General features: G+C 36.9%; 1 protein-coding gene across 1 annotated transcript; it reads right to left on the bottom strand.

Annotated features, from left to right (window-relative positions):
- Positions 1-537: 537 nt before the first annotated feature.
- Positions 538-9637, bottom strand: LOC131776736 (serine/threonine-protein kinase RIO3-like). The gene is made up of 10 exons (XM_059092963.2): positions 9125-9637; positions 7952-8074; positions 7184-7279; positions 6171-6292; positions 5871-6020; positions 5097-5224; positions 4031-4213; positions 1961-2120; positions 1394-1672; positions 538-1289 (listed from the first exon to the last, which is right to left on the bottom strand). The coding sequence occupies exons 1-10, from the start codon at positions 9336-9338 to the stop codon at positions 1194-1196; spliced, it is 1551 nt and encodes a 516-aa protein (XP_058948946.2). The 5' UTR covers positions 9339-9637; the 3' UTR covers positions 538-1193.
- Between the last annotated feature and the right edge of the window lie 1476 nt (positions 9638-11113).

Genomic DNA, 11113 nt, shown 5'->3' with positions numbered 1-11113 from the left:
AGCATTTGTATTAGGAAGGCGTCTGTTTTCAAAAAGTTCTCCAAATTACATCATTTTTAACCTTTTACACTCTAACACCAGTATGCATATTCTCCATACTGTTCTCTAAACATTCCTAAGGTCCTGACAAGGAGAATTTGTCTAACAATCAAGAGCTTCTTTAGTTGGTGATCAGTTCCTGTATTCTCATGGCCTTCAGGTTTAATTTAGGGGTAATATTGTTGGGAGAAATTAAATGCCAGTCACTCTCAGCGGTTATAGGGTTAAGGCTCCTATCAATGTTAGTGGGAGACACAATGGTGTAAATGTTGGTATACTAGTCTCCAGGTTGAGAGATGTGGGTTCAAGACCTGGCCAGTTCATTGTGATGTGTTCTTGGGCAAAAAAATTTGCGGGGGGGGGGGGGGGGAAAAGAAAGGTGGGAAGAACCTCGTGATGGACTGACCATCCATCCAGGGGGGGAGTAGTAATACCCCTTGTACCTTCATGCTATGGAAACCAGGATAAGCTCCAGCTGGATGGGCCCCTTGGCTCAAGTTCAGAGTATACATTTTTTTACTGTCAGTTTTTAAATGTCTAGTAACAAATAATACAAACATTTAGTAGTACACACAATCAAAATTCATTCACAACAGTACTGACAGTCGTAAAATGGAGCAAAACAATTTACATAGTGCCGCAGTTACAAGAAAGAAAGTTAAACTATACTTCAATTTTTAAAATATTCTTTTTAAAGTTTTCAATTTCAGTCTACTGTACATGTATTTATGGATTAAATAAGAGTGTAACTCCTTTGTTAAGTTCTCATTCTATAATTCTTGCAGTCAAAGTTTTGCAATGGAAAGTCTGCAGAGTGTTAGAATCTGAATATTGTTAAAATGTCATTCCACAACTTGAGGAAAAGGCTAATTTTTTAAATTATCAGCACTAATTCCCAGCACAATTTTATTTCAAGAATATCGTTAGGACATACAGTTCTTGATGTCCAGTATACTTGCCCAGATAGAGATGGGCATGCCTAATGTTCTACCAGGTACAGATGTACATCTCTTTTTTTGTGAGACACCTCTACACAACAGTGTATTAATCTACCACAAAGTGGACATGTTTGAGAAGCAATTTTCATCAATTGTAATGGAAGAGTCGAGGCATACATCTGCCCTGTGAGTAATTTCTAAAACCAATCATTCCAACTAAGTGCTTGTCTTGTTAAAAAAGTAATCAAAGTTGTATGGCTCTTCATTCTTTCTCCCTCCAATGGAAAGTTCATGTTTCTCATAAGCTTGAACCTAGAAAGAGAATTGAGAAATCATTTGTGAGAGAACTTTGACAGCTGAAGACTGAAAACTTGGATTCAGAGGGTGAGAGTCAAGGTCTCAAAGAGAGTTTTTACCTGGGAAAGAAAACCTTGTTCTGTGCTGGGTGTGATGTCCAATTGTGAGACCTTATTAAACAAGTCTTGAGCTGGTAGAACATCTGGAACTTGGCACTTGGTGAAGAACTCAACAACATTTGTGCAGTCTCTATAGAGAAACTCCAAGGCATGGGGATGCATTGGTTCCACCGACTGACTGACATCAATAAACCAGACTTTGTCTTCATGCCACAACATGTTATATTCACTCAAATCAGCATGAATCAGCTTGCATTTCTGGTACATTGTACACATCATCTGCAACATCACAACATTATCTCTTCAATCAAAATATAGATTTATCAAGTTTTTGTTCTAGTAAAGCCTAACTGCCACAGGCCACTGACTTTTTTCTTAAAGCAATTAAATTGTATTTTACACAATTTTGGAGTACTTAAGTACAAAACTAATATCGCTTTCCTGGAATTTCATTAAAATGACTGTGGTTTCTTTCTCATTTTTCCTTACATTTTTATTTCCATCTAAAATTATAAGGGTGTGCAGCCATTTCTGAACAACTGTGAATATATGACTGTCATACTGTACCTGAACACACTGTTGGTAAGCCTGTTGTAATTGGCATGCAGACAGAACAGCATCTTTCAGTTTAGGTGCAGGTTGTTGATTCTTGCCAATAAAACTCATGATTAGTATATGTTTCTTCAGGAGTGCCACTGATGGACATGGAATACCAGCTTTCTTCATTCTGAATTAAAAACAATTCCCAATTAGTGCCTACATCAGTGGGAGACTGGTGGCTAAGTGTGTTAGTAGGCTGGATTCCTTATCAAATGGAGAAGTTTGTATCCATGATTTTCTTCCTCTCTTGGCCAAGACACAATCAACTCCACTGTACCTACAATGTTTTACCCTTCAGGTATATAAATGAGTACTGGCATACTGTTACAAATACACGACAAATTCCTGTGGGGCTTGCAATAAAGACTAGCATCCATGCCCATGGGAAGGGGGAAAGAGGAGATTTACGGTCCGAGTAACTTAAGTGACAGAAGCTGGGAAGTCGAAACATATAAGACATAGCCTTTGAAACATTGCCACTGCTTTTAAAAATTATGTTTCAATGTTGTTATTTCAACCACCACCCAAAAACCAATTATTTGAAATTCAAATCCTTTGTCAGCTAAGTTATTACAGATGCACTGTGGCATTATGTGAAGTTGCAGTAGCTCATGTCTAAGTCCTTTTAATTAATAATGTACACCATTGTACACTAATATGTAGATATATGAGTAGCACAAGTCAATGCTGGCCAAATCCTTGGATTTTGAGTTCACTGGAAAGAGAGTCTCTTTTAATAGAACCTATTAATAGTGACTATGAAGATGGATACTTGAAAGTAAAAAAACAATTCTAATAAATTGAGCAATTATAACAAACATATAGAGAAAGATGTTTTTCATCTTATCAGGAGCATGGGACAAAGAAAAATTCTGAGTTCTCATGAGGAATTGAACCTCAGACCTTAGGATTTCATGCTCCAATGCTCTACTACTGAGCCACAGAGATTTGATGGTGAGGGAGGCCCATTACAAAGTTCATTAATGACACGCACCTTGCATACTGCTAGGATTACCGTAATTTCCGGTCGATTACCCGCGGGTAATCTGTTGATTTTGCATTAAATCCGCGCCACTGCGGGTAATAGGGAGGTGCGGGTTATGTGACAATTTTAAATTCTTCTGGAAGTTGAATTGAAAAAATTTCTCACCTACCTGCGTTTCCACCTCTCAAATGAATTTTATTGTATCAAAAGTGCCACAAAGCGGCACGAAAACATGATGCCAACTCGAGTTTATTTCACGCATAATTAGTTGCGTGACAAACAAATTTTTATCGGCACGCGTGAAAACAAAACCTTGATGGTGACAAAAATAATCCAAGGATATCCGGCGCATCAGTAACAAATTTCCAGTTTTCACTAGCTTGAGCTAAAGAGAATTTTCCCGTTTTAAGGGACTTGTTAGGCCCAGTAGAACAGGAGATATCGATTTTTTTGAGAAATTGCCGACAGTAATTTTAAATCCCAAATGCATCACCAGAATGTTGAAAATAATAGGTGCGAAACTTAACTAATTTCGCGCTGAAAAAGTATTTTAACGACAAATGAACAATGGATATTGCTCATTACGCTCCTACATGCTATAAAAAGGTAACTGACTGAATAAGAATTATAAACCTCGATCATTCGCGATAAGTGTATCCACGAGTCACCAATTAAGTTAAAATGCCTGCTGTGAAACGCCCACGTCACAGTTTTACGTTTGATTATAAGCTTAGAGTAATAACTCTTGCCGTTGAAATCGGTAATAGAGCAGCAGCAATAATCAATCAATAAAGTATAAGCTAATATTGACACAGAATTGTGCACATGTCTGAATCGAAAGACTGAAATGTATCGCCTTAATGTCACGTTTTCGCCACCGAAAAAGTTGAATAACAACGTGCGGGTTATCCACCGGTGCGGGTAATCCGTTGACTTTTTTTTTCGCCGTATGCAATAATCGGCCGGTGCGGGTAATCGGCCGTGCGGGTAATCGACCGGAAATTACGGTAGTAACGTTGATGGCACTTCAAACAAACATATACACAACACACCTGCTCAAATTGCACATTTCCTTCTCTGCCCACAGCTTGATGATTTTTCTGGGATTCTGCTTACTGAAGCGATCTTTAAAACGATGATCGTCTTTGATATACCGATCTCTGGTCTTGAATTCATTCAAAGTTGTTTTGAACACTTTGACAGCACATTCTTCTGGCATTGGTTCCTCCTCTCTCCTGTTCATTTCAAAACACAAAAATACTTTTAATCAAGGACATCTCTCTTCCAGTAACAAAAAGACAAGAATAATCATTTAAGTTACTAATTTGACCACTTGCCTCAATGGGCATTTCCAGTGATAATGTCAACAAATAAATAAAATTAAACATTTTTAAATTAACACAAATTTGCCAAAAATCCCATCTGGCTGAAGGTGACTTGATTATTAACAGAGCACAGTCAACAAGAAAGCAGGCCACCAGGAACAAATTTGGTGAGTGGTACTATAGAGTGCTTTATACCACAACCACCAGACTACAATGATCCCCTAAAATCAGTATACATAATCTCCATACTTTCTCCAAACATTTCTTTAGGTTCTGAAAAGGGGAATTTGTTTAGTAATCAAAAGCTTCTTTAGTTGGTGATCATTTCCTTTATTCCCATGACCTTTATGTTTTATTCAGGGTTGATCTTGTAAGGAGAAATTGGATGCCAATCACTCTTTGGGGTTAAAGGGTTAAAAGCTAGCATATTTTTTTCCCACTATCCTTAAAAATTTTACTTTTGTAAATTTTGAAATGAGCCTGAAGATCTCTTCCAGCAGAGCATTTTGATATCTTATCAGGTCACACTTCTCTTCCAATCAAAATTTTCAATACAATTGTGTCCCTGAGTTCTTGCCCTTACTAGGCTAGCTTGAAGACTTGGAACTGTAATTACATTCTACTTGATTACTAAGTATTACAGAATGATGCAATTTCTCCCTCAAAGTTTACCCTTGAGAGGATTGTCTTTTTCCAAAACTTTGACTCAAAAATTCCATATCTCCAAAACAGAAAATGTTTTCTCCTTTCATTTAAAACCCTTCCAATGCATTTAACTACAGCTGATACAAACCTTCCACCATTAGCATGAAACACACAAGCCTCTTTTCCTGTACTGACACAACCATTTACAGCCTCCAGAACTTCTCCATTCACCAGTTTGTACAGCATCAGCCTTGTTTTGGGGTCTAAAACTTGCTCCTAAAACAAACAATCAATATAATGCAACTGTTACATGTCACATAATTATCTTACCAAACATACTTAATAGTACATTTTTTGAAAAATATATTTGTTTCTTATTAGTTCCATACCCAGATACAGTTGCAATAAGCAAGGTGACTCAAAATTGGTTTGTTTTATTTGTTAATTCTTTAACTCCATCAAGTAGTTCCCTGTTAGATCACAACTACCATGCTTTTTAGAATCTTTTTTCAAAGGTGGTGTAAAGAGTAGCCCAGTTTTTCTCAAGTAGTTGTGATCATATGACTTTTCTATAATTTTACAAGGCTCTGAACCTGCCGAACAGCTTTTTCAAAACTTCACTGAAAAATGCGTTTTTAAGTCCCTAGTGCAATTCAAAGTTGAAAAATGAGTTTTTACATGCCTAGTGCAAGTTGTAAAAAGGAGTCCAAATAAAAAGCTGGAGAGGTTTCCCAAGTGTTTTCTCTATTAATTAAGGGCTTCCATCTGAAGGTCCTTTGGTTTACATGTTTTAAGGGGGAGGAGGCTCTTGGCATAATGCACTGGGGGTGAGGTGGTGAAAGTAAGAATGAACAATTCAAGCTTTCATGTATTTTAAGACTCAAGGTAATCATTAAAGTCAAACAGGAATATCATAGCCTACATGTGTTGAATGTTCCTTCTTCTCGTGGAGACGTGCACTCTGACGCTCTTCACGGTAAGAATGTTGTTTCAAAGTGTTGAACACTCCATTAGACAGCTTGAGATCCAGTCCTGCACTGCCAATATCACCAGCAGCAAAACTTGGTGGAAACTGTGAGGGTAACCACAACAGAGTACTCAATGGAAACAGTTCTTTTATGAATGCTCCTTCACCTCACTACTTAACAATATTATATTGGCAAACGTTTCCCCTAAATTCCTATAATGGTAAAAGGAGCTCTTACTTTGAATTAGATCTCACCTTTTCCATGATCTTTACATTACGACGACCACACACTGTTGAATCATGTTTGGTGATTATTTCCTTTTTATTATTGCCAGAAGATTGTTTGGTCTGAGGCTTTGGATGCCTATGAGGAGGATCTGGTGAGAAAACCACAGTCACACATTTTATTCAAATATAGAACACGCCAAACTTTCTGAACCGCGACATTACTTTCTTGCCTATACTTTTTGTATGTAAGCTCTCATTTAAGTGCTAAACTAAAAGAAAGTTATTTCAGGGGCTCAGTGACCAATAACTAAACATTGCCAAATATTTTTTTTTTTAACAATGTTTTTTAAAAAGAATGGTTTGAACTTGACAATAAGAGTGAGTCATCTGGTGTTATCATCCAGATAAGAGTAGTTAAGGACTGAAATTTCAATTGTCATTATCAGTCAGAGTTTGTTAATCAAATGGTATAGATTTTGTTCATGATACAGCCACATAAGCTGCAATAATTTTAATCACAGTGACCATGATTAGAAAACCGTTTAGACCATTAAAGTTGCAGAGAAGGTCACCAATATGGAAAAGCTTAATAAAATTTAGGGTCAATTCTGCCTTAATGTTAGGAAACTTATTGGCCAATATAACCACCACATCAGTGACTGTACGGTTTAATTAGAATTTATCAGGTCAGTTTAACCCTTAACCCCTAGGAGTGATAGCCATTTAATTTCTCTTCACTGTTTTAATCCTGAATCACATAAAGGTCACTAACATTTAGAAAATAATTCCAAACTCAAGAAGCTCTTGATTGTTACACAAATTCTCATTCCAAGGACTAAATCTATCATATATCTCATTCTAAGGCCTAGATCTATCCGTCAAGGTAGCTCACACTGTCCAGGTTAGTGATGACCTCTTACATGTACATGTTTGATGATGTTACTGCCAAAAAATAAAGGAATTAAAGGAGAGAGGAAATCTAGAGATCATAACTTAAGAGTGCAGAAAACAGCTAGGAACAATCTACTTGATACAATTACCTAATTCCTCTTCATTCCACTCATCTGAATCTGAAGAGCTGGAATCTTCCTTCAAGATTGGATGAACATTGCGGAAATTGTCAAAGGATACAGACACTGAAAACAATTAACATGAAACAAGTCATGATACAGGAAAAGGTACAAATCACTGTGAATAATGGAATTCACAAGTATTGACTCATGATAACCTCTAACTAACTTAAAAAGTTTTTTTTCAACGACTTTTATTTTACCATCAACAATTATTCAAACAGCTCTAAATATCTTAGACCTCGGAAAGTTTGAGTGAGCCCAAGTTATGTGTACTGGCTAACCCAGAAAAGATTACTTGTCATAAGTACACACACAACTACAGCTAGAGAGTGTCTGACCCAGAGAAAATTCTACGCAAAACTGAAACCCTTGCAATTTCAAACTTTGGCGAGAGGTTTTACAAGATAATTTGGTGTCTCCTACTGAGTTAATAATGTAAATTGGCCACCGCAAAGAGTTTCTAAAGCTGACGTTCCAAGCATTAGCCCATCATTGGAGCCCTTCGTTTTGGTCCTCTAAACCCTTGAAAAAGCTTTAGAAACCCTATACCATGGCTAATTTTCATTGTCAACTCTGTCAATTGATAAAACTTAATTATCTGATAACCTAAAGGACCTCTGGGGTTTATCCCCAGGAGCTTCATAATGGTGACGACTGTTTTATGTGAAATAATTTCAATAGAAAATTGAAACACTGCATAAATTTACACTCACCACCAGTTCTAATTTTTTATACCTTTACTTTCCCCATTGTATCTCTTTTCCATTGAATCAATTGTGCGATCATACTCTTTATCATACTCAAGTTGCATCATTTGGGCCAAGAGAAAATCATTTTCAGTGTCTGGACTTGTTCCTCCTAGAAAAAAATAACAATAATTTATTGCATAATTTAGAATTACACTCAACAAAACATTGTGAGGAAATATCATCTAAGTCACTTTTAATTATTAATCTCTTTACATGTCCTGAGCTGCTGACAAGGAGAATTTGTCCAATAATCATACGCTGCTCTAGTTGGTAATCACTTTCTCTATCCTTATGGTCAATAATGTTTGGTTCAGGCATGATGGTGTAAGGAAAAATTAGATGCTAGTCACTCTAGATAAGGCTTTAAAGGGTTGATAGTAGAATAAACACTTGTATTCAAAATTATGAATGCTAAATAAGCTTATTTCATTAAACTGATTGTCTTCCCTGTCAAGGAATTAACTGTTTGACGCCTTTGAGTGACTACCATCTAATCACTCCTAACGATATCACCCCTGAATCATATACATGTACATTAATATCATGAAAATAAAGGAAATGATCACCAACTACAGGAGCTCTTGATTGTTAAACAAATTCTCTTTGTCAGCACCTTAGGAAATGTCTAAGGAGCAGAATGGAGAATATGCATACTGACATCAGTGTGGAAAGGCTTAAGCATTGATTGTTAGCATTTATTAAAGTCAACACAATGATGTTGCAAAGGTAATAAAATGCATTACTACTTTCAAAAATTCAAAAATAACACAAAAAACAGTAACACATTGTTTGATGAGGTGATTGAAGTGTGAAGCAAATGTCATATTGGGGTGACAGCAGATTGCTCACTTAAAACCGAAACTACTAGAAAATCATGTTCAACATATACTTTTAAGACTTGTCACACTGGGATTTCTAGAACGTCAAGCAAATGCCATACTTGGGTCACAGCAGATTGCTCACACAAGACTGAAACTGCTAGGAAATCATGTTCCATGTAAAGAAACGGATCACCACAGATTCAAAGACAGTACTCAACATTCGCATGGAATAGAGAGGAAGTATGAGTGCAGAAGGATTCTCAGTAAGTGAATGTCACATGAAGACAATCCTATTTTTCCCATATCCTAAAGATTCACCCTCAATGTTAGTTCATCACCTTCAAACGTGTTAGCAGATGAAGCTTTGTCTACTTGAAGATGATATCCAGCCAAGTAATCCTCTTTAGCTTGAAGTTCCTTAGCGATTTCTTCATCCATAACCGAAGCCAAGGAACACGGTGCCACAGGAGGACTTTTTCCCCATGGACTCAGTTTTTTCGATGATGTATCACCAACAGAATTATTTACAACGATATTTTCCGATACTTCCATAATTTAAAATAGCCTTATTTACAATTCTGTATAAATATATCCGAATTCAAAAATATAACTTTGGAAATTTATCTGTACACGTTTGGAATTTCTATTAAACACCGGAACACGAAGCACCAAATTGGCAAAATTAAATAGTATTGTTTCGGGCGATAAAAATTTTATCTCACTAGACGTACCTTCAAAATTGAACCGTAAGGTATTAAAAACCACTAAACAAACCTGGTTTCTTTGAAATGTGGTGAAAAAATAAGAGAGTAGGTTGTTTATGTGGGTGAATGGGATTGCAAAGATTTGAAAAGTTGTGATGCAATAGTTGCGCATGGCATTTGAAGTTTAATCACTGACCAGGCCACAGGCTCGATTACGAGCCGCTGTTCGGGAAATGAGTCTCTGCTTATGCCCACGAATTCACGGCCGTTCACAGCCGCTCCCTCTTCGGAAGAAGGGCAGAAATATTGGGCCTAACTTTTCCTTCTGATTTAACATAAATCCACTTTTAAATAAACAGACTCTTAAAGTGTTCCTCAAACAAGATAAAGCTTGAGCTCGAGAGGGTCCTAAGGGGCGAGGTGATGGCATTTACGGCTAATAGTTGAAATGTTGGCCATTTTACGTCTAGCGGTTAATTTGTTTTCATTACGGTCAAGAAAAAATCTGAACGGTTAACTTTATTGACGACTGACGGTTAAAATTTGTTAATTTTTACGCCCATCGGCTAGTTTGTTTGTTTGTTCGTTTGTTTGTTTTTGTCGTTTTACGGCGAATGTTTAACCCTATTGAGAGACTCGATAGGACGAAACTCAATCAATATATGATTGGCAGATCTTTTTTGCTTCTGTTATTTAGTCGCTAACTTTCTCTTTGGAATACGATTGGTCTATAAAACTAACTCTATGAGACACAGTGATAATCAGGTTTAATTTTAATATAGTTACAGTATTACTCCAGAATCAAACATTAAGGTCAGGAGAATAAAAGAAATCGGTTTACCAACTAAAGAAGCTCTTAATTGTTTGATAAATTCTCCTTATAAACGCCACATGAAATATGCAGAGAAAAGTATGAAGAATCTGCACACTGATGTTAGGATGTAAAGGGTTAAGGGAATTCCTGATTATCGTATAATAAAATTTTTGAGCTAGCTCCATGGCTCGTAAACCGGGTCTAAGGGCAAACCGTAGAAGCTGAGTGAAAATTTTGGTCACTATCTTCATTTACCTAAAAACGTTTTAAAAAGATGAAAAAAAAATTCCAACTTCTTTGTGCTTCTAAACAATTTTTTTTTCTCTTTTTGCTAGGCGAAGCTTAATTTTTGGGGGTACGAATCAGAAACACGCACACTTTTCCCGTGGGTAGTTTACTTACCAAGGTATAATATTTTTTCTATCATTTCTTCAGCTGTTCTCAATCAGTGTGATTCAAATTATAGCGTGTGAGCAGGCCCCATTATGACACGAGCGCTTCCAGTCACGCCCGTAAGGATGTGTGAGGCTTTACACAACTCACTGGCGAGAGGTCTGCTAGGGGTCTTATTGGTGCCAGACCCTCAGCAAACTACCCTCCGACTAGTCTCAAATCTTCCCACGGGTGGAAAAAACATACGTCTTATGGGGTTAATAACAAGGGCCAATTCGCAAACTATTGATCATGAAATAAACACACTGCACCTTTCAATGTATGATTGCTCGTGCAATCATATAATATTCTTCCAAACCTCACTAACAAAAAAGTGCTTGTCTGACTGTCTGCTTCACTGCTTGTCTCACCTCACT

Source organism: Pocillopora verrucosa, chromosome 5 (assembly GCF_036669915.1).
Source record: "Pocillopora verrucosa isolate sample1 chromosome 5, ASM3666991v2, whole genome shotgun sequence".
Classification (NCBI taxonomy): Eukaryota; Metazoa; Cnidaria; class Anthozoa; order Scleractinia; family Pocilloporidae; genus Pocillopora; species Pocillopora verrucosa.
The sequence above is the reverse complement of the archived record's forward strand: the minus strand, read 5'-3'. Positions and strand labels throughout refer to the sequence as shown.

Excerpts from the sequence above, each read along its gene's own strand:
- LOC131776736 (XM_059092963.2), bottom strand. The coding sequence starts at position 9,338 with ATGGAAGTATCGGAAAATATCGTTGTAAATAATTCTGTTGGTGATACA. Across the intron at positions 6,021-6,170 it reads ATGTAAAGATCATGGAAAAG|TTTCCACCAAGTTTTGCTGC; the intron begins GTGAGATCTAAT and ends TTACCCTCACAG. Across the intron at positions 2,121-4,030 it reads GAAATGTGCAATTTGAGCAG|AATGAAGAAAGCTGGTATTC; the intron begins GTGTGTTGTGTA and ends TTTTTAATTCAG.